Source organism: Calonectris borealis, chromosome 22 (assembly GCF_964195595.1).
Source record: "Calonectris borealis chromosome 22, bCalBor7.hap1.2, whole genome shotgun sequence".
Classification (NCBI taxonomy): Eukaryota; Metazoa; Chordata; class Aves; order Procellariiformes; family Procellariidae; genus Calonectris; species Calonectris borealis.
The window spans coordinates 9,579,416-9,605,676 of record NC_134333.1 but is presented as its reverse complement, the minus strand read 5'-3'; the positions used below and the strand labels follow the sequence as shown (position 1 = coordinate 9,605,676).

The 26,261-nt window shown below is 64.7% G+C and overlaps 2 protein-coding genes across 4 annotated transcripts; one reads left to right on the top strand and one right to left on the bottom strand.

Annotated features, from left to right (window-relative positions):
* The first annotated feature begins 337 nt into the window (after positions 1-337).
* On the top strand, positions 338-19,614 carry MED24 (mediator complex subunit 24). 3 transcript variants are annotated; one of them, XM_075171593.1, is made up of 26 exons: positions 359-421; positions 717-855; positions 3,287-3,369; positions 3,895-3,933; positions 5,462-5,535; positions 6,697-6,920; positions 7,492-7,603; positions 8,092-8,242; positions 8,486-8,599; positions 9,308-9,355; positions 9,585-9,667; positions 10,047-10,133; positions 10,452-10,563; positions 11,171-11,313; positions 12,129-12,166; positions 12,865-12,947; positions 14,253-14,431; positions 14,565-14,664; positions 15,028-15,203; positions 15,297-15,561; positions 15,770-15,951; positions 16,255-16,348; positions 16,718-16,817; positions 18,674-18,751; positions 18,923-19,071; positions 19,231-19,614. In XM_075171593.1, exons 2-26 carry the CDS (start codon positions 726-728, stop codon positions 19,345-19,347), a joined length of 2,961 nt encoding a protein of 986 aa, XP_075027694.1. In that variant the 5' UTR covers positions 359-421; positions 717-725; the 3' UTR covers positions 19,348-19,614. The 3 variants fall into 3 exon arrangements, with proteins under 3 accessions (XP_075027692.1, XP_075027694.1, XP_075027693.1); XM_075171591.1 differs by lacking the exon at positions 3,895-3,933 and having other exon boundaries at positions 338-421; XM_075171592.1 differs by lacking the exons at positions 359-421; positions 717-855; positions 3,287-3,369 and having other exon boundaries at positions 3,926-3,948.
* Positions 19,615-23,269: 3,655 nt separating this feature from the next.
* CSF3 (colony stimulating factor 3) lies at positions 23,270-25,045 on the bottom strand. The gene is made up of 5 exons (XM_075171885.1): positions 25,030-25,045; positions 24,515-24,684; positions 23,987-24,094; positions 23,689-23,835; positions 23,270-23,440 (listed from the first exon to the last, which is right to left on the bottom strand). Exons 1-5 carry the CDS (start codon positions 25,043-25,045, stop codon positions 23,270-23,272), a joined length of 612 nt encoding a protein of 203 aa, XP_075027986.1.
* Between the last annotated feature and the right edge of the window lie 1,216 nt (positions 25,046-26,261).

Sequence of the window (26,261 nt, the reverse complement as noted above, 5' to 3'; positions counted from 1 at the left end):
TTGCACCCCCACCCCTTTGCACCCCCACCCCTTTGCACCCCCACCCCTTTGCACACACCATGTTTGCACATCCACACCTTTGCACACCCAGGCCTTTGCACCCCCACACCTTTGCACCCCCACACCTTTGCACGCACCATGTTTGCACACCCACGCCTTTGCACACCCATGCATTTGCACACCCACGCGTTTGCACGCACCCTGTTTGCACCCCCACGCATTTGCACCCCCACGCCTTCGCACCCCCCCACCTTGCACCCTCCCACTCGCCTCCCCCCCTTCCGAACTACACCTCCCAGCAGCACCCGCGCCTCGCCACTCCCCGCCGTCCAATCAGCTCCCGGCTTGCTGGCGGGTGCCACTATGGCGGTGCCCAGACGCTAAGGGAAGCGTTCGCCGGCCGCCGCGGTGCGGGGCGAAGGTGAGGGGCGGCGGGGACGGGCGGGACAGGCGGGGGGGGGGGGGCGGGCGGGCTCCGGGGCCGGCCGGTGCGGGATCCGGCCCCGGAGCCCCCCCCCCCGGCGGGGCGCCAGGCCCGCAACCGCGGCCTCCCCTTCCCCTCAGGAGCCGCTTTTCCCGCTCACCACCGGGCCCCACTGCCCCCCCCAGTCCCCAGCCCCCCCTGCTTTTCCCCCGTGCGTGTGTCAGGAATCCTTCCCCCCCCAGTCCCCTCCCCAAAAGCCTGGCAGCCTTGCCCTGACACCCTACCTCTGCAGAGCGCGGCCATGAAGGTGGTGAACCTGAAACAAGCCATCCTGCAGGCCTGGAAGGAGAGATGGAGCGATTATCAGTGGGCCATAAATATGAAGAGGTTCTTCCCCCGAGGAGCTACCTGGGACATCCTCAACCTGGCAGGTCCGGGGACGTGGGGCTGGGGGAGCCGAGGGGGATGGGGAGGGCTGGGGACAGAGCAGGGGCGCGGGAGTGGGGTGAATGGGGCTTTCTGCTTTGGGGTTACTTGCCCCGGTGCTGCCCAGGGTGGTCCTAGCCCAGCAGAGATGGCCTAAAGCTCAGCCTAGGGCGGAGGGCTGGCCCGGCAGGACACCCAGGCAGGGCTGGGATCGCCGCTGGCTGCAGCCACACGTGCCGAAATGCTGCTGGAGCAGAGCTCCGGGGTCACACCGCTCTGCCCCAACACCGCCCACCACCCGGCTGCACGCAGGTGCCCACTAGCTGCCTCAGTTTCCCCCACTGAGAGGGGATAATGACCCTGTCTGCCTCGTCAACGTGTCTAGCCAAGGGAGTGAAAAGCGCTGCGAAGGAGCCAGGTGCTGCTCCAAAGGCTGCTTCCCACCCCCGGTTATTAGGATTTCTTTTCCCGTCCCTATTCAAGGGCGTTTGACACAAATCTTGCCAAACGCTGGTACCTGCTGAGCTCCACGGTTTAAAGATTTGCCAGGCTTTTATGCCAATTATAGAAACTTGTTGCTAGGTTTTTTTTTCCTGTGCAGCAAGCGCGTGTTTGCAAGCCCTGGGTAAATAAACAGAACGCTGCTCGAGGATTGCTGCACCGGGGGATTTAAAGGGAAATAGCCCCGGCGCAGGCAGCAGCGCTCCTCGCCCCACTGAGCGGGGGACCTTTCCCTGGTGGGTGTTTTTTACCTCCCTCCGTCCTACCAGTGTTTTTTCTGGCAGCGTCTGGCCTGTGATGGTGGGTTTTGTCAAACCACGTCTTCACAGCTGAGCTCCTCAGGCCGGGTTTGTCTCCCTCCTGCTGTGGCCCGTGATGGGGTCAGCGCACGGATGTGTCCAGCCCCACGGCGATGTGGGGCTGGAGGAGCCGAGCTGGAGCTGTGGGGCCTGGCTGCAGCAGTGGGGCAGCCCTGGGGAGACGGATTTGCTCGGGGGGGGGGCTGGCATGGCCAGGGGAGCAGGGGCTGCCAGCGCAGTGCTGGGAGACGCGGGGGGCGGTTGGCTCGAGGGCCAGCCCTGCCGCTGACCAGCTGGTCCCCGGGGCTCCCTGGGAGCCGGAGGGACCGGCTCCTGCTCCGCTCGCTGAGGCAGCGAGGCCCGTGGGGCGCTTGGCATGGGCCCGTCTGCGTACCCCCGAGAGCAGGGCCAGAGATAATCGGTCCCTACGATTTCTGTAGGAATAGGTTTCTCCTGGCCAACTCTTAGCCAGAGAAAGGCTCGTTAGCCCGGGCTTCATTGGAGGGCAACCTCTCTGCATGGAGGGGAAGGGAGCTGGGTCCCTTTTTCCCTGCTGCAAAAGGGAGCTTAAAAGGGAGGATGCTGACACCGACGCCGTCCCGGGCAGCACGAGCGTTGTGGGCACGCAGGGAGGCTGTTCCCGAGGCCCTGACGGCTGTAACAACCGTTGCCTCCCTTGTCGCAGCCCTAGAGCCGTCCTTTCCCAAGCTCGTGCCTTTCAGATTTAAACTACAAAGGAGGAAAAGCTGGCACGAGCTGCCAGGATCACGGCGGTGCCCTGCAAATCTATGCTGACACGTCTGCAGTGGGTAGCAGCATGTGGCTGGCTCGTGTTGACACTCCCTGATTAGATGGGGAGGGGAAGGCTGCCATTAGCCTTCTGTCCTTGAGCTGAGATGCTTTTGGCCGAGGTCTCAGCCTTCGAGCGAGACCCAGGGAGTCTCCCGCTCCCGTGGTCGGGATCTGGTGACGGCTGCTGCTGCTCCTCCTCGTCTTTGGGGCGACAACTTCCCAAATGGCTGCTGCCCCCTCTTGCATCTGGGTGCTTTGACCTACTTACAGCCCGTGCCGCAGCCCGGGGCCTGCTTTTGGGAGGTGGTTTCTCTGCTCTGCCATAGTTCAAATGGTCAATTAAAGGCTTGACTGAGCAGATAGGACGGGCAGAGCCCCTCCAGCGTCCACGGGCCGGCGCTGGCAGGCAGCCGGCGGCAGGGAGGGCCAGACGTGCGGGGCTGGTCCCAGCTGAGAGGGGCTGTCTGCCCGGAGTTCAGCCCCAGGTGCTGGAGCAAAAGTCACTCGGCAGAGGATGCGAGAGCCTCCTGGGCAGGACGTGGGAGGGAGGGGAACGTGTTTGGAGAGCAGCAGGCGCTGTTTCGGGGCCAGGGTGCCCGGGGAGAGCTGAGTTAGCAGGAGGCTGCTTGCACTGCCTGAATTATTTACTGGCTTTTGCTGTCGGGGATTAGAAAGTTGTGGGATTCAGTTAATTTCAGGAAAGAGCAGTGCAGAGTCGCTGTGGTTAGCACAGTTTGTCTTTGCCACCTTTCCTGGGGGATGAGGGCAGAGCGTGTGTGTCTGTGTGTCCCCACACCGCGTATGCGCTGACCTGGGACCTCCCGGCCCCCTCCTTTGCTTGCAGAGGCTCTTCTCGAGCAGGCCATGATCGGGCCGTCACCGAACCCACTCATCTTGTCCTACCTGAAATACGCTATCAGCTCCCAGGTAATGACAGTCCCCGCGCTGTCTCCCTGCCTTGCGCTGCAGACGCTGCTGGGTGTCGCCTCGCAGCCCCAATTAGCAGGTGGGCAAAGAAACCGGGGTGCGGAGTCGGTGGCGGGCAGACACCCCGAATCTCCCATCTGCCTCCCCTGGGCTTGGGCGGGAGGTGGAGGGCTCAGCGCCTGCCCGAGGCAGGGATGTTTCTGTAAAGAGCCTCTGCCCCTCACCTGCCTGCACGCGGGGTGGGAATCCTTGCCCTCCGAGAGCCTTCGCGCTTGCTGTAAGCCCTGCGCTTTCTTAGCGCGGCATTTAATATCGTCTAAAGTTTGTGTGAACCAAATCAGCTATCACCTAAAAATGTCTGTTTGGATTTGTGCCGGGTCAGTGCCCCAGCCCCGTCTGTGGTGACAGGCAGCGGGGCCGTGCCCTGACCTTGTCGTTCCTCAGCAACGAGCACCGCGCTGGCAAACGTCACCTGCTAACACGCCGCTGCACCGGGTTTGTTTTGCTTTTGTGTTCTGTTTATAGATGGTGTCTTATTCCACGGTCCTGACGGCCATCAGCAAGGTACGGCTCTGACAGGTGCTGTCTGAGGTTTTTCTCTTTACGTATGACCCACGTATCCCTTTCCCTCCCCACAACTCTCACCAAATGTAGGTCAAGTGGAAAACGACATCCTCTGCTGAATCAGCAGCGGTCAGACAGGGCAGATTAGCGCCTGAGTCCTTCCGTGTCCCGCTGGGGACGGGCTGCCGCCGCGCTTGGCGGGTCCCGCTCTGGTTTCGGGGACGGCTGCGGGTGTGAAAGCCTCGTCCCTCCGTCGTGTGGGGCCTGGCAGGCTCCTGCCCCGCAGCGCCCTGCGTGTAAACCACGCCTCGGCTGCCGGAAACCACATCCCTCTGCGGCCGGCGGTGCTGGCAGCACCGTGGGGATCCGGAGCTGGCGATGGAAAAGCAGCGCCGCTCACGAGGGAGGGCTGCCAGCACCCGAGCCACGCGGCTGCGGCTGCCTGCCCTGCTCGGCCGGCTGGCTTCCCACGGGTGCTCAGCATCCCCACGCCGCTTCGATGGGGACGAGTCCTCTGCGGCTGCCTCCACTCGGAGTTTGGGGCTGCTCCGTGGGGAGCAATAGCCCCTTGCAGGCTGCGCCAGGCCCCCCACCCTCCCCGGGCACTAGCCTCGTCAGGGCGACCTCTGATCTGAAGGAAGAATAATTTAAGGGAGAATAATTCCTCTCCTCCCACCTCCTTGTGGTTACTGGGGGATGGGAGGAGAAAGGCGCTGGTAGCCACGCAATGCCGGCGTTGTTCTGGGGTGCCGCAGGCTGAGCTCAGAGCTGTGCCGTAAACATGCCGCAAAGCCCCGGCAAGGGTGGGGACCCCTCCAATGGGACTCAGCACCAATCCAGGATGGTGGGCATGTTCCCAGGGGAAGGTAGAGCCAGCGTACGGCCGGCTGACACCGAGCACAGTGGCGGGTCTGCTCCGAATGGCGCAGGCTCGTTGCCGTTCCCCTGCTCGCGCGTAGCTGCCCGTTCCGGCAGGGCGGGCAGAGAGCTGACCTTGACAGCTGAGGCTTCCTCCTTCAGATCAGCGTGGGCTGAGAGCAGACCTGCGGGCTAGCTCCGGCCCGGCGGGGTGGCCCCATCTGCTCCGCGAGGAGGCGGGGAGCTGCGCTTCTGCTGCCCACCGCCATCCCGGCCCCGCGGCCAGCCGGGCTGTTGGCGCGCGCTGCCAGCCCCGCCGAGCCGGGGGTGGGCACGCGGGCTGGCGCCGAGCCACCGCCGCGTCAAGGCAGCCGGCGGGGAGTGGAGCTCAGGCCGCCGCCACCGTTGCGGGGAGGCTGCTGACAAAACCCAGCCTCGTCCCCGCTGCCGTGGCACGGTTGCCTCCTGCGACCCCGGGAGGGCACGACCCAGCCGTCGGACAGCCCTGACCTAGTTCTCATTCAAGTGGCTGCTGGGCAGCTGCCAGGGCGAGCGTCCTGCGGCCGGCAGCGCCTGGCCCAGCCCGTGGAGGACGGGGTTGCGTTTGTTTTCGGAGCTGCTGGAGCCCGGCAGCCCCCATCTGAAATCCTTCCTTGCTCTCCTGCTCTAGTTCGATGACTTCTCCCGAGACCTGTGTGTCCAGTCGCTGCTGGAGATCATGGACATGTTCTGTGACCGCCTCAGGTACGGTGTGGCCCTTCCAGCCCTGCCACCTCGGCCCCGGGCTGTACCGCGGGCGGTACCGGCGGGGCCAGGGCTGAGCCCGGGATACTCGCCCTGGCAGAGGGAGGCAGGTTCCCCCTCCAGCTCCGTGTCCGTTCCCGAGTTGCCGTCCCTCTCCGGCTGCCTCAGGCTGGGCTGCCACGCGAATGCCAGCGTGGGGAGAGCAGAGGGAGTCCAAAACCCACCAGCTTTGTGGGAAGCTGCAAGAAACCCACCTATTCTGGGATAAACGCCTCTGCCATGACATTCCTGCCCGGCTGAGGTGGATGGGGATGGGCGTAAGCCCTGTGGCCTGAGGTTGCCTGTCCCCTCAAAGCGTCTCGTTTCTCTTGTGTGGCCTCTGCAGCTTCCCAGGGCCCCGGCTACGTGTCCCTGTCTGCCAGTGCTCGCAGTCCTGCCTGCGCTGCCCCAGGCGCTCCAGGCAGCTGCCTTGTTTTGCTTCGTGCTCTTCCGCTGGTGTTGCAGGACCCAGGGGAGTCCAGACCATTCAGGCCACAAAAACTTTTTTAGAAAGCTCCGAAATCTTCCTGTTAACCCCTGACAGCCTCTTCTGGGAGGCCGGAGCAGAGAGCATGCGGCAGGGCGCAGCGGGAGGAGGAGGAGGAAGGCTGAAGGTAGCAGCTCTTCAATTACATGAAATGAAGCAGCAGCAATGAATATGCATCAGTCACAGATGTTGACAAGGAGCTGTTGCTGGCCAACTGCAGAGCCGGCCACTTAATCCAGTCCCTGCCTAATCTGATCCTCTGCTTAATTTGATCAAAACTTCTGGCCCCAATGATTTGTGTATCAGGAGGGGAAAGCGTTCACCTCCCACAGCACGTTGATCAATGCTGAGCCTCTCTTAGCAAGATAATTTGATTAGAGGCTTGGAAAGTTTCCTGTAGTAGAGTGGCCAGAGAGGAGGCTGCACTGGGGAGACTTTATTTCCCCTGGCACAGTAGGGGTGCTCGTGGGCTGAGCAGGTTGGGGTCTGCAGCAGAGGAGCTGGCGGGCACGTTTGGCTGGGGACACGGGATGTGGGTTTGGATCCCCAGCCTGCCCTGTGTCTGTGCCTCGGTTTCCCTGGGGGCAGGAGCCTGGCCCACAGTGAGCACGCTCTCGTTTCTCTCCCCTTCCCAGCTGCCACGGCAAAGCAGAGGAGTGCATCGGCCTCTGCCGGGCGCTGATGAGTGCCCTCAACTGGCTCCTGCGCTGCGCGGCTTTCTACGCCGAGAAGGTGAAGGAGACGCTGGAGCAGGCAGCAGCTGAGAGCCAGCTGAAGATGTGTCTGGAGCGGCTGGAGAAGATGCTCGGCAGCGCCAAGAACCGCGCCCTGATCCACATCGCGAAGCTGGAGGAGACGTGTATGTCGCTGCCCCTGCCCTGCCCCGCGGCACGCTTTGCCCGTGGCCGCTGCCCGGGCTTCCTCCTAGTCGCTGCTGGCCCTGGGGAGATGTCATTGCCACCTCTCCCTTCCCCCTGCCCGGCTCCTGCCGCATCGTCCCTGCGGCTCCAAACCCATCCATCTTCCAGCCGTGTTGCTGTAACTGTCTCCTCCCTGGCTCTGTGCCACCCTCTGCCCCCTCCCCTCCACGCTGCCCTTGGAAGAGGAGCAGAATTAATGTGAAGGCTGCGTGAGCGCTTGGCGGGTCCTGTGCTCCACCAGCGTGCCTGGCACAGCCCTGCACCTTCGGTTGGTGCCTGCGTCTGGCCAAGAGGCTGTGCCAGGCCGGGCCTGAAGCAGGAGCTGCCGGGTGGCACACAGATCCTCGGCTTGGGTTTGCAGAGGTGCGCCGACTTCTGCTCACCGGGGGGCCCAGTGGGGAGCCCCAGCCTCGGCAGGCCCTCTGTGCTGCCGTGGGCCTTGGGGCCAGCCTGCCCGGCTTCTCAGCGTGTCACCGTCCCCCCCACTGAACGCCTGCCCTCCCTCCCCAGCCTCCTGGAGCGCGGTGGAGCAGTCCCTCGTCAAGCTGGGGGAGAACGTGAACAGCCTCAGCAATTCCCCGCTGCGAAGCCAGGCTGACGACTGCATCTCCCTCATCAAGAGGTAGCTTTGTGCTGCTGTCTCTGTGGGCTCAGAGGGTAAAATGGGTCTGAGCCCTGCTCTGGGAGCTGAGAGCCTCCTGCCTCCCTCCACGCTGGCTCCCTGCTTTCCTGTCCCTTCCCGCCCTGGACCCCTGCACCGGCAGCGGGCTGGGGCTGGCGAGAGGCCCTGGGGTAGGAGAGGGGACAGGGCTGCAAAGGAGTCTTACCCAGGAGTTGCTCCTCTGGTGGCTCTGGGGCCTCTTGTAACCCCTCAGCTGCTCTGCCCACACCAGAGCTGCCGTCCCTGCTCTGGAGCCCCCCAGAGCTGCTCCCAGGGCCTGGGCTGTGGCACAGGGGCTTGGCTGTGCCCAGGGGCTACGAGCTGTCCTGCCCTAGAGAGATGCAGGGCAGCAAAGGTTAGGAGCTTGGCTGGGAAGGGAGGATGGGAAGGAGGAGCAAGGATCCGTCCCTGCAAGGCTCCAGTGACCCTGTGCTGTCTCTCCCACCCAGCATCCCCACCATGCTCTCAGTCCACTCCGAGCAGCTGAACAAGACCGGCTTCCCCACCGTGCATGCTGTGGTGCTGCTGGAGGGGACCATGAACCTCACGGGAGAGACCCAGCCGCTGGTGGAGCAGCTGATGATGGTGAAGAGGATGCAGGTACAGAAGTGGCATCTTGTTCTCCTGCTCAGGGTGGCCTGGGGGCTGCGGGACCAGGGCCTCGCTGCAGCTCTGAACCGCGTACCTCCCTGTGCTGATCCTGATCCAAGGCTATGGGCGCAGCTGCAGGGAGCAGCGTGAGCCCATCAGCGCCTTCGCAGGGGGTTCGGGGTTTGGCTGTGGTTGGGGGAGTCACTTTATTGCCTTTCCAGCACTGGAGGGTTTTGTCTGTGTGCCCTGCAGCGCATCCCCTCCCCGCTCTTTGTGCTGGAGATCTGGAAGGCCTGTTTTGTGGGCCTCATCGAGTCCCCGGAGGGCACGGAGGAGCTGAAGTGGACAGCCTTCACCTTCCTGAAGGTAGGGCCCAGCTCCGCCACAAGCGCAATGCTCCAAGCCCTGGGCCTGCCGCTGCCTTTTCCCCGCACGCCTGGCCCCTGCTGAGCGCCGAACCCTGGCAGACCGATTAGTTCTCCTGTCCCGCAGCGTGCCCCTTGGGGTCCCCCGTGCCCCGGCTGAGCCCGCGGCAGCCCTCCTGCAACCCGCTGAGCATCAGCTTTGCTGTCCAGAGCTTCTTTTCAGCCCAGCCCCACTTTGTTTTGCAGACTGGTTTTCCTGGGGTGTTGTGGGGGAAATCGTGGCCTTTGAAGGATGCCACAGCAGCCTTGGGGCCTACGCTCCCAAAGCTCAGCGGTGGGCAGCCCCGGAGCAGTCCGCTTCGCCTGCTTTCTTTGTACCAGACAAAAGGGTTCTGCGTGTCATTTCAGGCCCGACGCATGCTCTAGCCTGCGCTGGGCTCCTCCGCAGCCTCAGTCCTCTGCCTGCTGTTGAGAGGTGGCCATGCTCCGCGGCTCCCTGTGACGGTGGAAGGGCCCTGCAGAGGGGAGGCGGGGGGACAACGTCCCCTGGGTGCACGGGCTGCTCCAGAAATGCTCCTTTCCCTGGGCTGGCAGGGCAGCTGCTTGCAGGCGTGTTTGCGTGGGGTCCTGCTGCCTGTGTGGCTGGGAGGTCCTGAGTGCAGAATGGGGTCTGCCTCTGTTGGTCACATCCGTGCCCCGTGTCTTTCAGATCCCCCAGGTCCTGGTTAAACTCAAGAAGTATCCCCAAGGGGAGAAGGTGAGTTCAAGGGCTGTCGATCGGAGCTGTTTGCCGCATTGTGTGCACAAGTGAGCCGTGTTTGTCACGATGGTGCTGGTGCCTGGCCAAATCTGCGTGCAGGTGGCTGGGGTAGGAAGCGGTCTATGTCCCAACAACCTTCCTCTGACGGACAAGGCGGTGTTGGAGGGGAAGGTGGGGTCGTGTTGGCAGCGCTCCGAGCTGAGTGCTTGGCTTTTGTGCACTGCAGGACTTCACCGAGGATGTGAACTGCGCCTTCGAGTTCCTGCTGAAGCTGACCCCTCTGCTCGACAAAGCAGATCAGCGATGCAAGTGAGTCCTCGCCGTGTCTGGGGCTGACCTGCAGCACTGTGAGCCTGTGGCCATCCGTGCCACTGCAACCCTGTCCTCTCTGCGGGGAGCCGTGGTATGGGGTGCTGGGGCAGCTCCTGGCAGGCTTTTTTAGTTTCTGATCCAATTCCTTCTTCCTGAGGACCTGACGCTGCCAAATGAGCAAGGCAGTGAGTGTCTGACAGCTGATTCACGTGTTGGTGATGCTGTGTGATATCTGGAGCTGCTTTTGGCCCTGCAGCATCCTCAGAGGGGTGGGAGCAGGGCCAGGAGGGCAACCCAGGAGTCCCCCTGCCCTGTGGCACTGCCTGGGACAGCAGGAATGCTGTCCCTCAGGCTAGTGCTCGCCTCTTTCTTTCAGCTGCGACTGCACGAGTCTGCTCCTGCAGGAGTGCAGCAAGCAGGGGCTGCTTTCGGAGGCCAACATGACCAACCTGATTGCCAAACGGTACAGCCCCCTCCAGAGTCTGGGTAACCAAGTGGGGTTTTGCTGTCCTTGGGGGGGAGCATAAAGGGCCAGCTGCGATGCCGCTGGCTGTCCTGCAGCTGGGACACCGTGGCCTGGAGGGACGAGGCTTTGCTTTCAGTGACAGATTCGAGTACAGTCACAGTCTGTCCTCTTGGAGTTGCAAGGTGGTGGCCTGAGGTGGTGGCCTTCCCTCGGGGGTGCTGATGGTGGAGGTGGGTGGAAGGTGGCTGAGCATGTGGAGGAGTGAGGCAGGGTGACGAATTCCTGCTCACTGGCCCTTCTTTGCGGATCCCCCAGGACGGCGGACAGAGAACACGCTCCGCGCTTGAAATCGGCAGAGAATGCCAACATCCAGCCAAACCCGGGACTCATCCTGAGGGCCGAGCCGACCGTCACCAACATCCTGAAGGTGAGTCCCCTCCTGCATCTCTGCTGGGCAGGCTGGTCTCAGCCCCAGAGCCTGTTTCCAGCAGCACCGGATTCACCAGGCAGCCGGGGTGGTTGGGAGGTGCCTGATCCCCCCCTGTCCTGGGGTGGAGGAATGGAGGAATCACTCCCAGCCTTGCTGCTCTGCCGTGGAGACCAGGAGCTCCCCTCCTCCTTCCCAGGACGCTGGAGGAGCCGTCAGGCGGCACGTTCTTGTCAGCGCCAGCAGCCTGAGCCCAGCCAGCTCTGTCCGTCCTGCTCTCAGCCGCTTCCCTGCGTGCATCTCCCCCGGTCCCTGGGGACTACCCCCGTCCCTGCGTCACTCTGGTTGCCTCGCCGCTGCTGAGCGCGAGAGGATGTTTGCTGCCAGTCGTGCTGCCGCGGTGCGCTGCGGCTCTCCCCTGCGCCGTGCCCTGCGGTGCCTGGGGCTCGGAGGGCTCCATCCCCACCCCCCCGAGCCCTGTGGGTCCCTGCTCACCGAGGCCTCACGGGACAGCTCTGGCAGGCGATCGACTCTGCCCCCATGGCCAGAGTTTTACTGCTGCTCTGTAGCACACATTCCCCGTGACTTCTCTTTCCTTTTTTTGTAGACCATGGATGCGGATCATTCCAAGTCCCCCGAGGGCTTGCTGGGGGTCTTGGGTCACATGCTGTCTGGGAAGAGCCTGGACTTGCTGCTGGCAGCGGCAGCAGCGACGGGCAAGCTGAAATCCTTTGCTCGGAAGTTCATCAAGTGAGTGTCCACCTGGGCGACACTGTCCCTGGTGACCAGCGGGGCTGGGGTGAGCAGGCAGCCCCCCAAGCTCTCCCCCAGACAGGGCTGGATGTGCCTCTGGCCCAGTGTCTGTGCAGCCCTGGATCCAGCAGAGCCCTGGGGAGGGCCGGGATCTCGGGGAGACTGCACCCCGCAGCACCCCATCTCCTTCGCTTTTGCGTGAACAGGGCAGAGAATCAAAGTCAGGTTGGTTTAAGGATATTAAACTGAAAGCGCTGGGACAACCTCAGATCCAGGGCGCTCGCTGTGTGCGCGCCTTCAGTCCCCAGACGCCCGTGTCCTGGTTAGAGCGCACACACCAGCACGCGTGGGGCTGCGTGATGTGTTCCCTTGAGCAGGGAGGACTGGGACAGCTCGAACCACACCAGCCGGGCTGGGTGCACGGCCCTGCCGTGCTCGCTCCATCTGGGGGTTCGTGTTGCTGCGGTACGGAGAGGGCCGCGCTCAGAAATCCCCACGCAGCCAGGCAGAGCCGGCTCTGGCGAGAGGACGCGCTCAAATGCCGGGCTGACTGGGTGTGGGGAGAAGCAGCGTTGCTGGACCTGTTTTGCTGCAGGGGAGCAGAGGGAGGAGGCGGCTCACCCCTGCTTGCTGGAGGGTGTCTGCCGAGCTGGGCCCTGCTTCAGTGCGGGCCCACCCCGCTCCTCTGTGCTGGGCGCTGGGATGGGGTGCAGGCAGGGGTCTGCAGGCAGGGGCAGCCTGTCTCGGGGATGGGAAGAGGCCTGTTTCACGTGATGATAACGCTTCACTGCGGCGCTCTCTGCCCCCTCTAGGCTGAACGAATTCACGAAGCACATCAGCGGAGAAGGCTGTAAGTGCGTGCGCATCCGTGTGTGGGATGGTTTGAGCTGTGCTTTCCCCGCCGCCACGTGCTGGGACACTGTGGGGCCCGGCTGGATTAAGCTGGGACGGGCTGCGGCGCCAGAGTGAGCCGAGTTGTGCCGGGTCCGGCTGGGGGGTGCCAGCAGGGAGCCCGGCACAGGGGCATGTGGCTGGCTGCCAGTGGGGATCTGGGCTCCCAGGGACCCGCTGCCCTCACGCGTGGCACACGTGTGTCCATCCCGAATGCGGGGTGTTCCCTGCGTGCAGGGGAAGAGCTCCTTCTCCCCGGCCCAGCCCGCGGGGCCCCTTGGGGCCGGCCCTGCCCCGGCTCTCTCCCGGGAAGGGGTGATGTGTCAGCACAGAGCCCGAGATAAGGACTCTGACTGCATTTGCCTGTGATGAAACTTGCTGAGCGCTCTGACCTTCCATGGCGCGGGGGGAGCCCGGGGATGGGCTGGGGCTGCTGAATGGGAGGCCAAAGCTGCTTTTGGGACTCAAGCAGAGGCAGATGGGGTGGAGGGAGGCACTTGGCCCGTCCCCTGGAGCCCTCGTTCGCACACAAGCACTTGGGGGTTAGAAAAGCTGCCTGGAGGAAGCAGGGTCCCGGCCCCCGAGCTCACAGGGCTCCTGCCTGCCTCCTTGTGCCGAGGCTGGAGACCTCCAAGGTCTTTGTTTCTCCTCCCGCAGCCAAAGGAGCCTCAGTTCGGGCCCTGCTCTTCGACATCTCTTTCCTCATGCTGTGCCATGTGGCCCAGACCTACGGCTCGGAGGTGAGCATCCTCGGAGGCGGTGGGGCTCTGACCTCGCCAGCGCAGCCCGTGCACTGCAGCCTGCCAGCCTCCTCTAGCGGCCAGCCTGCCACCGCCGCTGTCCCCACTGTCCCCACAGCCACCCCGCCGCGTGGGGTAAAGCGCCTGGTGCCTTTCCCCTGGTGCGGGTGGAAATCTGTCCTTGCAGGGTCTGTCAGTGCCGGGCGATGGAGCAGGGGTGGCTGCAGCCTTCCTGGGGGCTTTGGTTGTGCTCCCTTTACGGTACCGTGGTGTCGGTGGGAACGCTGCCTCCGCACCCTCTCCGGGCTGGCTCTGATCTCACTGGACTTTTCCCGGCATTGCCCCTCTGGTTTGGCGCTGGCTGGCTGGGGGGGCCCATGCACCAGGCTGAGTGTCAGCCCTCCCCCACGAGAGGAGGAACTTGCAGCCCCGCTCAGGAAACAGCACTTTGGTTGCATGAAAATTTTCCAGGTTTCGACATCTGTGTGTGTTGGGAGGCAAAATGATACCGAAACACCGGGAACGTGAAGAGGGAGCAAAAGGCGGGCGGGAGGGGGCCTGCCCGGCCGGCCCTGGGGAGCGGGGAGGGGGAGTCCTGGCGGGAGGCGGCTTGGAGCGGACGTGCCCGGGGCTGTCTGATGAGGTCTCATCCCCCCGGCCAGGCCCAGAGCGACTTTCCTGACCAGCTGCTGCTGAACAGATGTGCAAAACTTTTTTGACAAAAATAGTGTCCCTTGGGTGACGGCAGGCTGAAGGGAGGAAGCGGCGTGCGGGATTCCCAGCTCGTGTCCCCCCCCGGGAGCCCTCCCAGCTGGCTGCCAGCTGGGCTGTGCGCCCCGACCCCGGGCTGTGTGCCCCGACCCCGCGGAGCCATGGGCCAGCCGGCCCTGGCACTGGGGACCCTGAGCACAGCTCGGCGGGCAGGGGACAAGTGGCCCTTTCTGGGCAGGGCACGGTGACCCCGCTGCCACACTTGGAGCCCCTTGGGACTGGTCCTGTCCTGGCATCTCTCCCAGGGAAGCTGTTGGAGCGCTGCTCTGAGGTGGGCCGTGGTCCCCCGGGGAGTCCTCTGGTAGAGGGGGAAAACCACAGCCCACAGACTGGAAACCAGTGCCTTACTGGGGGGTGACCAGTGCCTTACTGGGGGGTGACCAGTGCCTGCCTCTCCGTGCAGGCCACAGGGCGGCGCTGTTCCTCCGGCCATGAGCTCCCCAGGGTGGGGGTCCCACCCCCGGGTGGGGGTCCCCAGCAGGGTCCCTGCGGGATGCAGGCCGTGTGGCAGACCCTGTGCCGGTTCCCTTCCAGGTGATCCTGTCGGAGTCGAGCCCGGCGGGCGAGGTGCCCTTCTTCGAGACCTGGATGTTGACCTGCATGCCTGAGGAGGGGAAGATCCTCAACCCCGACCACCCCTGCTTCCGCCCCGACTCCACCAAGGTGGAGTCCCTGGTCGCCCTCCTCAACAACTCCTCCGAGATGAAGCTGGTGTAAGAGCTCAGCCTGCACGCCCACCCTGCCGGGCCGGGGCAGACCAGGAGGGGAGCACCCACCCCATCTTCCCCAGCCCCGTGGCTGCTCTGGACGAGTGCCTGAACCCCGCGCCTCTCTCTCCCTCGGCAGGCAGATGAAGTGGCACGAGGCATGTCTGAGCATCTCAGCCGCCATCCTGGAGATCCTCAATGCCTGGGAGAACAGCGTCCTCACATTTGAGTCGATCCAGGTGGGCCTGGCAGGAGGATGGTGTGGGGCAGAGCAGGGGCACCGGCACTGCGCTGTGTCCCCAGGAGGGGCCAAGGCTTGAGCAGGGCAGGCGTCCCCTGTCCTCCTGCCCTGAATGCTCCTGCAGCTACTGCGGAGCTCGCTGGCTCCTTCACGACTTGGGTGGGGAACTGACGTGGCTCCAGCCCCTTGCTGCCCCGAACCACCCGTTGGTGGAAGTGGGGCTGGCAGGGGCAGATTCACCCCTGCAGAAGGGCTTGGACCCTGCAATCGGGACCCACAGCCCTGGGAGGTGATACTGAGATAAAGCCCGTGCATCCACACACCTGTGCTCATCCACCTCCGCTTCCACCTCCTCTCCTAGAAAATCACAGACAACATCAAGGGGAAGGTGTGCAGCATGGCGGTGTGTGCGGTGGCCTGGCTGGTGGCCCACGTCCGCATGCTGGGCTTGGATGAGCGGGAGAAGTCCCTGCAGATGATCCGGCAGCTGGCCACCCCGCTGTACGGCGAGAACACGCTGCAGTTCTACAACGAGCGGTGAGCTGGAGTGCAGCAGGCCCTGTGCTGTGCCGTCCCCTGCCCTTCCTCCACTTCCCGGGGCCTGCGTGACGCTGTCTCTCTCTGCTGCAGCGTGGTGATCATGAGCTCCATCCTGGAGCACATGTGCGCGGACGTCCTGCAGCAGACGGCCACGCAGATCAAGTTCCCCTCCACGGGCATGGACACCATCCCCTACTGGAACCTGCTGCCCCCCAAGAAGCCCATCAAGGAGGTGCTGACGAGCGTGTTCACCAAGGTGCTGGAGAAGGGCTGGGTCGACAGCCGCTCCATCCACATCTTCGACACCCTGCTGCACATGGGGGGTGTCTACTGGTTCTGCAACAACCTGGTCAAGGTATGGGGTGGAGGAGGGAGGTGGCTGCGACCCCCAGCGCCGTGGCTGGGTGTCGGGCCCAGGACTGCTGGGTCTAGCCTCTGCTCTTAGTGCCCAGGAGTCCTGCTTGTGCCTGGGCTGGCTGCTGTGACAGTCCCAGGCGCTGGAGGCGAGCGGGGCAGGCCCAGCCGTGCCCCTGCCTCCCTCAGCCCTGCCCTCTGCCTCGCAGGAGCTGCTGAAGGAGACGCGGAAGGAGCACACGCTGCGGGCTGTGGAGCTGCTCTATGCCATCTTCTGCCTGGACATGCAGCAGCTGACGCTGACCCTGCTGGGCCACATCCTGCCCAACCTGCTCACGGACTCCTCCAAGTGGCACACCCTCATGGACCCGCCGGGAAAGGCCCTGGCCAAGTAAGACCCCAGACCCGCGGGCACCCTCTCCTTTAGGGCGGGGGGGCCTGTTTGTGGAGATGGGGAGTTGCCCTGTGCTGGGACCGGGGTCCCAGCTGCCCAGTTCCCATCTGGCCCTGGCACAGTGCCGACAGGAGCAGACACACTGGTGTCCTGCGCCCCGTTCCCTGCTGCTTCTCACTGGGGAGGGACCTGCTGTGTCCCATCCCGGCACATGCTCTGGGCTCTGCCGTCTTCCCTTGCTCGCGCACCATCATCTGGGTGGGCTGGCAGCACCTCGCAGTGTCCCTGCTTTGTCCCCAGGCTCTCCGTCTGGTGTGCCCTGAGCTCCTACTCCTCCCACAACAAGGGCCAGGCATCCACCAGGCAGAAGAAGAGGCACCGAGAGGATATTGAGGTGTGTCGGCATGGAGCAGGGTTTGGTTGGAGGCTCTCTGTGTGCAGGAGCGGGGAGTGTCTGTGGGAGGTGATGGTGGCAGGAGGAGCGGGTAGTGAGACCAGACTCCCTACCCAGGTTCTCTGGGCTGTCTGAGGTCCTTTGACCCTATAATATGGGGTTTTCCTTTCTCTTTTCTGGGGAAGGGGGGCTGTAATGAGATGGGCCGTATGTGGTTGGCCAGGCTGAGACGCTCTGGGTGAACGGAGATCGTAGTCCTGGGCCATGGGGCTGTGCAGAGCCCAGGGTGGGTCATCAGCCCCGGGGAGGGGGGCCAGGATCCCCCCTCAGTGTGGGGCTGGTGGGGCTGAACCCCCTCTGCCCCCCCAGGATTACATCAGCCTGTTCCCGCTGGACGACACGCAGCCCTCCAAGCTCATGCGCCTGCTGAGCTCCAACGAGGAAGACGCCAACTCCCTCTCCAGCCCCAGTAAGTGCGGGCGAGGAGGGCGGCTCCTGGGGAAGGCACCGTCCTGCCTCGCTGCTCGTTTCTGGGTGTGAAATGTGTATTTCACAAAAACGCTTCTCTTGCCAAGCTGGCCAGGTAAAGATTTAGAGTGCTCGAGTGTGTTTTGCTGAGTTACCCTGGACCTTTTGCACTTAGAAAAGGTCAAGCTGCTCATTTCTCTGATCAGAACAACTTGGGAAAGGGAATGAGGTTACACCTTCCCTCCGTGACGTTGCCACCCAACCCAGGGCCTCACGCACGAGGGGCTCAGGGAGGTTTTGTTACAGCCTTGTCACCCCCCGCCAGTCTGTGTGGGACCGAAGAGCTGATGCGCTGCAGCCAGAGTGGCTGGAGGTGACGTTCCTGACATCTGTGGCTAAATCCTGAAATTCCACTGTTGTTAACAAGGCAGCGAGCGGAGCTGATGAGTCCCTACAGTCACGTCTCGTGTGTCCCCGCAGCGCGGTGCCGCGGGTTGCAACAGCTCTGGCAGGACATGCCGGGGGGGTGTCGGTGCCCTCCTGCCGCAGCGGGGTGCTGTCACGGCTCCCACATATGTTGACTGGACTCCTGGGCCGTGAGTCAGGATGTTTGGTCATTGTTTCTCCTGATGCCCTTATCCTAAGTTACTCTTTATTTATTAGTTTTCAACACATCCATCAACTGTGGTTTTTGTTAGTTTCATTACTGTTGAAATATGGGGTTTTCCCTTTATTTCACTATCTTTTTTTAACTTTTGAGGCGGTTCCATCTCTTTCCAGTGACATTCAGGACTTTTTTGGGCTGTTTGCTGCAGTGATGTGGAAATGCTGCTTCCTGCAGCAGCCACGTAACTCGTGGTTCCATGAGAAAAGTGTGGGAGGGTTTTCTTTTTTTTGGTGAGCATCCTCAGAGCAGCGCAAGGTGGGTCCTGCTGATTTTGTGTGTACTATGGGGTCTGCACAAGAGCCTTCCCAGGAGATTCCTGTCCCGTTGGACCAAAGATGGCCCAGTTCCCCTCCCGCAGGAGCACCCAGCAGTGCTTCACAGTTTGGGTCAGATAAATCCCCTTGGTCTGTCCCAAGATTTGCTGCTAGTCCGTTGGACAGGCCTCAGCTCTGGTAGCTAAACTGTACCCCGAGAGTGAGATTTGAGTGCTGCTGTGCAGCTGTCGAACATCTGGCTCGCTCCGCCCAGCCGCTGTGCCGCAGGCAGCGTGCACAGGATGTGTAACGTGCGCGTCGCTTCGCCTTGGCAGAGCGCTATTCTTCTCCTCTCCCGATCGTGACATTGCGTTACGTCGCTCGTGCCTTCGCGGAGCGTCAGGGACGAGTCACTGCTGCAATTAAAACCGACCACGGAATAGCAGGGAGGCACACTCACGGTCTCACTCACGCTTAATGGAGAGGTCATTAAGCTTGGTCAGACTCGGAATAAATCTGGCTTGTGCAAGAGCGAGGTGTCACACCCCAAGAGCAGCAGTGGCAGCGTGTGGAGCCCTCCTCGGGCTGCTGTGCTCCGTCGTGCCGGGGGCATGCGTGGGCCCGCGCCGCCTGCCAGGGCTGCCCGCACCCCGGCAGAGAGGGACGGTGGCCGAGGCAGACGGTCTCTGCCTGCTGTGCGTCTGGTGTGCCCGGGCAGCAAAGACTCTGCTCGTTTGGGTGCGGAGGGCGCCGAGGACCATGGTCCAAACCTCCCACTCCACGGGGTAGCTCATGGCAAAGCCCCTCCTGGAGCCCGAGCGCTGGGCGAGCTCGAATAGCCAGAGTTGGCCAGGGTGGGCATGTTGGCACGGCCAAGGGGGCCAAGAGGCCGTTCCAGCCTCCCCCCAGCCTGATGCATGTTCTCCTCCCCAACAGATCGCTCGATGAGCAGCTCCCTCTCCGCCTCCCAGCTTCACACCATCAGCATGAGGGACCCGCTGAACAGGGTGCTAGGTAATGGCGGGGCCGGATCCCAGGGAGGGAACCCGGCAGCGAGGCCTGCCTGTGGGGTCGGATCCAACCATGCCGAGACGCTGGTGGGGACCTGGCCGCTGTGCAGGAGGCTTGGGCTACCCCCAGCCTCCCTGAACCGGCCTGGCTTTTGATATTTCCCTGTTTCCACAGCAAACCTCTTCCTGCTCATCTCTTCCATCCTGGGGGCCAAGACGGCCGGCACCCACACCCAGTTTGTCCAGTGGTTCATGGAGGAGTGCGTGGACTGCCTGGAGCAGGGCAGCCGCGGCAGCATCCTCCAGTTCATGCCCTTCACCATGGTGAGTCCCGCGGCCGTGACGTCCTTCTCCCTGGTCGCAGGGTGCTCTGGGGCGCTGGTCCCACGGGGCAGACGGGCACGTCCAGGGGAGTCCCGCTGCCCGGCTCTCGTGTCTCCAGCGCTGTCGTGAGTCAGCTGTGTTTCTCCTCTTTCCGGGCAGGTTTCGGAGCTGGTGAAAGTGTCCACCATGTCCAGTCCCAAAATTGTTCTGGCCATCACGGATCTCAGCCTGCCCCTGGGCCGCCGCGTCGCTGCCAAGGCCATCGCTGCGCTGTGAGCGGGGCACCTCCCTTCTGCCGTGCAGGAGAGGGCTGCCGGGCAGCCGCAGGGAAATCCGTGAGAACCTGGATGCTGGGCTGGGACTGGGATGCCTGGGACAGCCCCTCTGTCACTGCGGGCTCAGCCTGGCCCTGCCCGGGGGCTGCTTCCCTCTGTGTTTGGCCTCCCCGAGGCACCCCCTTGCTGCCTCGTGATGGGCTGCCAGAGACCGAGACAAACCCCCTGCTTTTTTTCTATAATTAATTCAATCCTTTTGTAGAGCCAGGCTTTGCTTCATTTCTGTTTGGTTTCCTGACTGCAGCCCAAGGCCCTGGGGCTCCCCAAAACCCTCATCTCGGGGCGAGCTTGATGGTGGGGGTGATGGGAGGGTAAGTGGCCAAGAGCTGCGCTGGGCAGGGGAGGGAAATGACACTCGCTCTGTCCCTAACCCGCCTGCCCTGACCCCGCAGCAGCCCGGGAGGGCAGTGGGCTGCCCGCGACGCTCCGTCTGGGGAGCGGGTGCCTGTGGCCGGCCAGCTGCAGATGTGCGGCTGGGTGGAGCGGAGATGCTTTCCTGCCGTGCTGTAAGCTGCAAGCAAATTCTTGTTGGAAATTCCTCCACGTGAGCATGAGTTCACCCCGCGTCCCCGGCGGTGAGCGCGGCACCCAAGGGCCAGTGAGTAACCACGGCCTCGCCAGCGCCGCGCCGGCCTCGTGCTGGGAGAGGCTCCTCCGCGGGGCTGTCCCGGCACCCAGTCAGCTGCTTTGGCAGTGAATCCACCTGTAACTGTCACGAAACCCCGACCCGGAGGGGGTGGCAGGGCCGGGACACCTTCGCCTCTGCTCCTTTCATTTACGTTTTCTGCTTGACTCACGAGAAAGGGGGAAGCGGTGCCTGGGGTAGCCGGGCCCCAGCCTTCCCCTGGGGGTGCCTCGGCTCAGAGCCCGGTCCCTGCTGCATCCCCGGGGCTGGGCTGTGCCTCCTACCCCCCTTGGCATTAGCGGGGTTCACAGCCCCGATTTTGGGGGGCTCCAAATGTGGCGCAGGGAGGCCCCGGAGTGGTGCCGCAGGATTTGGGTCAATTCTGGCCGGGGAAAAGGCAGCTGGACCGCTGCCTGCTCCCCGGGATGATCTCAGCTCTTGGCTGCTCAAGGGCTTTGCTGGAGGGAAAGACCCCGATGCGGTTGGCGGAGGAGCCTTGCCGTGCTCGGGGTGGCTGCGGGTGCTTGTGTGGGGGCCCGGGGAGCGGCTGGCTATCGCACACCCGAGCATCCTGCCCCTTCCCGCTGCCTCCCGTGAGTCCGGCCCCGAGCGGGCAGCAGGCTGGCACACACCGGCCCCTGCTACGAGGGCGGATGGAGAGCAGGTCGCAGGGCTGGGTGGAGCGGCTGGCGGAGCTGCTGCACGCACCGGGGCGGGACGTGGGGTGGAGGGTGAGTGGGCCGAGGGCTGCCCCGCCGGAGGGCTCGGTGCCCGCGCTGTGCCGCGGCCGGTGCTGCTCCCCGCTGGGCCTGACTCGGGCATGAGTCCTGCACTGAGCTGGCACCGACCTGCCCAGGCACCTCTGTCCCGGACCGGTGGCAAGCGCCTGCTCGCCCAGGGGTGGCTCTTTACTGTTAGCTTGGAGCAAAGAGCAGGACCTGGTGCTCTTGGCCTTCTCAGCTCTGTCAATATTTGCCGGCGGCAGCCCCGCGCTCAGCATTGGCGCCCGGTGCTTCACCTTCCAGGAAAGGGCTGGAGCGGGAGAAGGGGTTTCCTGTAAGCGCTGATAAGCCGGGGGAGGAAGGAGCAATGGCTCTCGCCGGTTGCTCTCCTGGGAGCTGCTGCGGGCAGGGTGTGTGGCCAAACAAGCACGGGCAGCGGCGGCTTCCCCGCAGCGGGATAGCGACGATGGTCTGGGATGGGGCGGTGGGCGGCAGTGGGGCTCCAGCCTCATGGCTGCCCCTTCCTGGGGCTGGGAAATTGGGGGAAGGCAGGAATAGGGACCCCCTGACACCCACCGGAGCTCAGCTCCGTCTCCGCCGTGGCCGGGCTGAGTGTGGTGCGGGGATGCTGGTGGTCATGGGACGCGAGCACGGGACTGGTGGGAGGAAGCGGGGCTGGTGCAAGCCCGGGAGTGCAGGGACAGCCCGCAGTGGCCAAACACCCGCAGGAGAGTGGGGAGAGGCCGTGGGCTGGCTGGGGACGGCTGTGGGGGCTTGCCAGGGTGAGGGGAGATGCCCGGGTGTCCTGGCTCTGCCAGCTTCACTCGGGCACATCCGTTCGTCCGTCCGCCTTGCCTTTCTCACTGCTGGAAGTCCCGTCCCATCGTGGCGGCTCCGGGAGGGCTCCAGGCGCGTCCCTGGGCAGCTCTGGGGCAGATTCCCCTTGTGGCAGCGGCAAAGGAGGGGTGGCCGGGCCCCCCCGCTGCTGCCAACCCCAGGACCTGCGGTGAGGGCACAGCGCCCAGGTCGGCTCCGCTGCCGCAGCAGAGCCCCTGGGCACTTGCGGCACCTGTGCTCACCCTCCCGGCCATCCCTGCACGGGACGGGGATGCTCCGCGCTGCCGGGGCTGGCGGGAGCCCCCCCAGCCGCCGGCAGGTCCCGCCGTGGTGCCGGTGCCAGTGCCAGGGCTGCTCCCCATGGCCCCGGGCTGCCGCCCTCAGCTCGGCGCAGGCGAGCTCCGGCGCTTTCTAGGAATCGGCTCTTGCCCAAGCGGCGCTGCCGGGTGCGGGAGGAAGCTGCCACCCCCGGGCAGCCGGGCGGCTGCACCCGGCCGCCCCGCAGGTGCTTCCCGGCCCGCGGGGGGCTTGTGCCGTGTTGCAGGGGCAGGAGGGCCGGGGGTGCTGGTTTTCACCCGGGCTGGGCACTGCTGAGCCGGTGCCAGCGGCCATGGTGGAAATGAGCCCGTTCCCCCGTGTCCCGTCTCTCTCCCTGTGTCCCCACGCCCCGGCCACGCAGCATCCCCCCCGCGCAGGCAGGAGGCAGCAGGAAAGGCAGACAGCCCGGACTCTGGAGCAAAAATAAGAGTTTATTTCAATTTTTATTGCATATAAAAAATAGCACGTATTTCTCTGGGGCTCGCCCAGCTGCAGCAATAAATACAGTACAAAACACCGCTTGAGAGCCCCGCCGGGGCAGGCTGTGAAATTTCCAATACGCAAATACGGCTGCGTGGGCCGGTGGGAGCTGCTGGCACAGCCACGAGACTGGGGGCTGCGCCGGGGCTGTGCTGGGCTCGGAGCGGACAGGACTGCGGCAGCACCAAGCTGCTCCCCCGGGCCAGGAGATGGGTGCAAATAAGTTAAACTGCAATAAATACGCTGAGTTTAGCAGGGAAGGGGGACGGGCGCTGGCAGAGTGAAGCCACAGCCCCCAAAGGTGCTGGGGCTCCCCTGGAAAAGCCTCATCCCGGGAGGCTGCTGCATCCCTACGGCACCTCCGTCCTCCCCTCCCTCCTCCTTACCTAATGGCTAATAAATATTAATTTAACTATGCCTAATAGAAATAACACCAGTCAGAGCTGTCCCTGCAGGCTGCAGCCCAGGCAGAGGGATGCTGCTCTGAAGCAGCTTCATCCACGGATGAAGACGGTTTCCCCTTGGCCAGGTGGGATGCTGCAGGGGTACCCACAGCGGCCTGTGCGAGCCATGGGGAAATCGAGGCACACGCGGTGCCTGCAGCAGCTGCGGGGGCTCAGCCCAGCTCCCGAACCTCGTAGCAGAGATACGCTTTTGTTTAAATATTAAACAAGGGTGATGCTGCGCACAGATACCCGTGCACGGATGCCACCGCAGGGCCGACTGCCCTGGTCAGGGTCTGATGGGTGGGGGAGCATCCCCAGCCAGATAAATATTAAATAGCGATAAATATTAAATAAGCAGAAAAGCCGGGCACTCCCGGGGAAGGTCGCTCAGGCTGGGACATAAATAAATAGTGTGCAGTGGCCCGGGGCCGGGCGTCAGAGGCGGGCGAGGTGCCGCAGCGCCCGGTACGCCGTCTCCAGGAACCGCTGGAAGTTGGCCAGGATGAAGAAGCCGCCGACCTGGTGGTGGAAGCGGGAGGAGAAGGCGGGGAGGGGGCCCCGGTGCTCCGTGGGGTACGTCACTGTGGCCAGGCCCAGGTCCTCCACCTGCAGCCGGGCAGAGGCAGAGGCATCAGCTCCAGACCCGGAGACGCCTCGGGAGCGCGGCAGCATCCCGATGGTGCCTGCAGAGCTGGTGCGAGCCCGGGGATGCAGAGCCCCGTGGCCCTGCCGTGTCCTCCCTGTCACCCCAGGAATGCGGACCCCATGCCCCCGCGTGCCCTCCCCATCTCCCTGGGGGTGCAGACCCCGCGCATGCCCACCCCGTCCCCCCAAACCCCCCGTTCCCCCCTCACCTGCTGCTGGATGTTGGAGGAGAGGTTGGCAGCGTCCAGCTGCAGGGTCTCCACCAGGCCGGCGTGCGCGGGCAGCAGCTCCAGGACGGCGGCGAGGGAGCCATGGTAGGTGCGGAGCCCGTCGCGGATCTGGCTGAAGCAGGCCTCCTGCGGGCGGGCACGGCGCGGTCAGCGGGACTCGGCACAGCCCGGCCACCGCGCCCGAACCACGGCAGGCTTCAGGCTGCTCCAAGCAGTGGTGAAGCCGGCGGGGCTGAGACCGGCCAGCTCGTGGCAGGGGTGGGCTGCCCGCACTCACCGCCTGGAAGGTGCGGCTGTGGCACTGCTCCAGCGGCACCTGCGCAATGCCAAGGTCCTGCCGCACCAGCAGCAGCTCTTCCTCCTTGCACAGCTGGAAGGTGTCGCACTGCGGCCGAGGGGGACGGGGTCAGGGCGGCCAGAGGACCCTGCCGCGCCCCCCAACACCCTGTCCCTGGGGTGCGGGACCCCCCCACAGCCCAGCCAGGAGGAGGGAGGGCATGGGGTGGACTTGCTGCCCAGTGAGAAGGGGACGGGACAAGAGCAAACTGCAGCACAGCGGTGCCGGCCGGTGCGTGCCCCAGGGAGGTCCCCACGCGTCCCCGAGGGAGCAGCGGGGCTGTGCTGGCCACAGCCCCTGCGGGTGCCCCAGGACCCTGGGGCTGAGCAGCGCAGCAGGAGGCGCAGGGGACACCGCTGGCTCCTGGCCTCACGGTGCCGATAAGGCCGGGGAGGGGAAGGTCACCTTATCTGCGACCCTGCAGCGCCCGCAGCCACCGTCCCCCCCGCCGCGGCACCCGGCACTCACCACCATGCGCTGCAGCGTGGCCACGTCCCCCTTGATCTTGCGAGTGAACTCGAGGTTCTTGTGCAGGAAGAGCTGGAAGTCCTGGTCCCCCGAGAGCTCGGCCAGCGGCGCCCCGTGCAGCGCCCGCCACGGCGCCCACAGCAGCGCGCCCAGCAGCAGCGCCAGCACGCCTGCGGGGACAGCGGCTCAGCGCCCGCCCCGGGGGGACACCCGTCCCCAACCCAGCGCTGCGCTCAGCAACCAGATGCCCCCCGGGGATGGCGGCACCAACGCAGCCTGGGGAAGGGGCAGAGACCCCCCGAAAGGGGGAGGGGGACCAGGTGCTCCCTGCGTCCCACCAGCCCCACGGTGCTGGGGCCCCAGGGCAGCGGGCTGGGGGCTCTGGGTGCGCGGGTGCAGCGGGTGCAGCGGGTGCTACAGGTAGAGTGGGTTTTGTGGGGGCAGTGGGAGCAGTGGGTGCAATGGGTGCTGTGGGGGCAGTGGGTGCAGTGGGTGCTGGGGCTGTGGGTACTCACGGGTGAGGAAGCACATGGTGCCCGGCTCGGCGTCTCCCCTCTGCACGCGTGGCCCGGCCCGGCACAGCTCGCTCCTGCCCCGGCTCTGCGCGGCCTCATCGATTAGGGCATTTATAGCGGGCTCCGGGGATTCACACTGATGTGGCAACAGTGACGATTGCCTCATTGTCTTAATCACCAACATGCAAATCCTGGGAGCTGGGTGCCCCCGGCCGCTGCCCACACCTCGCTGCCTGCGGTGCTTTCCCGGGGCAGCGGTGCCCCTCGGTGCGGCAGGCGCCTGGCGGAGCCCTGGCACCGGGGCGGGTGCTGGGTGCTGGAATGGTGCTGGTGGTGGCTCGGTGACTCATTAACCTGCTTGCAAGGCTCCCGCCTCGCTGGCCAGGCTGGCCAGTGCCCAGCACCGCAGGGTCACTCGCAGGTGACCGGGCGAGGGGATGGTGGCTTTTCACAGCTGGCGTCCCGCCGGGATCGTCGCCATCCCCAGCCCATGCGGACGTCGCCCCCACCAGCTGCCCGAGCCCCTCACCCCGGCGTCAGGGTGGGCACCGGGGGTGTGACCTTCACAGTGCTGGGACCAGCTGGAGGTGGCCAAGGTGAGACTCGGTCCAGGCACCCGCCCAGGGCCACAACACCCCGGCTCAGCACCCCAGGGCCAGATCCTGCCCTGCTAGGTGCTGCGGGGCCGGGCTGTGCTCAGCATCCCTGTGTGCACCACCGAGCACCCAGCTGCATCGGGGGCCCAACCCCTCCCCCCCCGGCGAGGGGCCGTCCCCGCCTGCCCCTTCGGGGAAGCGGCTGCCAGGGCAGCCTGGGAGCGGGGCCGGCTGCTCCCTGCCCCGCCGCGGCCCCGCCATGCTGACGCGGGAATTTTGGCTTGTGCCGGTTCCCGCAAGTGCTTCCAGGATGATCTGCTGGGCCGGTGCCAACTGGGCCGCCTCCTGCCTGGCACGGGCCAGCCGGGGCACGGGAGGCACCCACTGGACCCACAACCCCAGAGCCTGGGGAGGGTCCGGGCAGGGCGACCCTGGGGCAGTGCTGAGCCGGGAGGTCTCCCTCTGCGCCACCAACCCCCAGCCTGGGTCCCATCACTGCAGGCCGTGGGGATGGGGATGGGGACGGGACCCCCGTCCTCGCACGCTGCAGACCTCGGTGCGCACCGGGGTGGGGTACAGCCCACGGGGTACAGCTGGCAGAGAGCCCCAAGCCCTGGGAGCTGCTCCCGCCTCCAG

Excerpts from the sequence above, each read along its gene's own strand:
- MED24 (XM_075171593.1), top strand. The coding sequence starts at position 726 with ATGAAGGTGGTGAACCTGAAACAAGCCATCCTGCAGGCCTGGAAGGAG. Across the intron at positions 9,668-10,046 it reads AAAGCAGATCAGCGATGCAA|CTGCGACTGCACGAGTCTGC; the intron begins GTGAGTCCTCGC and ends TCTTTCTTTCAG. Across the intron at positions 10,564-11,170 it reads CCGTCACCAACATCCTGAAG|ACCATGGATGCGGATCATTC; the intron begins GTGAGTCCCCTC and ends CTTTTTTTGTAG.
- CSF3 (XM_075171885.1), bottom strand. Across the intron at positions 24,095-24,514 it reads CCACGCTGCAGCGCATGGTG|TGCGACACCTTCCAGCTGTG; the intron begins GTGAGTGCCGGG and ends CCTCGGCCGCAG. Across the intron at positions 23,836-23,986 it reads ACAGCCGCACCTTCCAGGCG|GAGGCCTGCTTCAGCCAGAT; the intron begins GTGAGTGCGGGC and ends GCCCGCCCGCAG.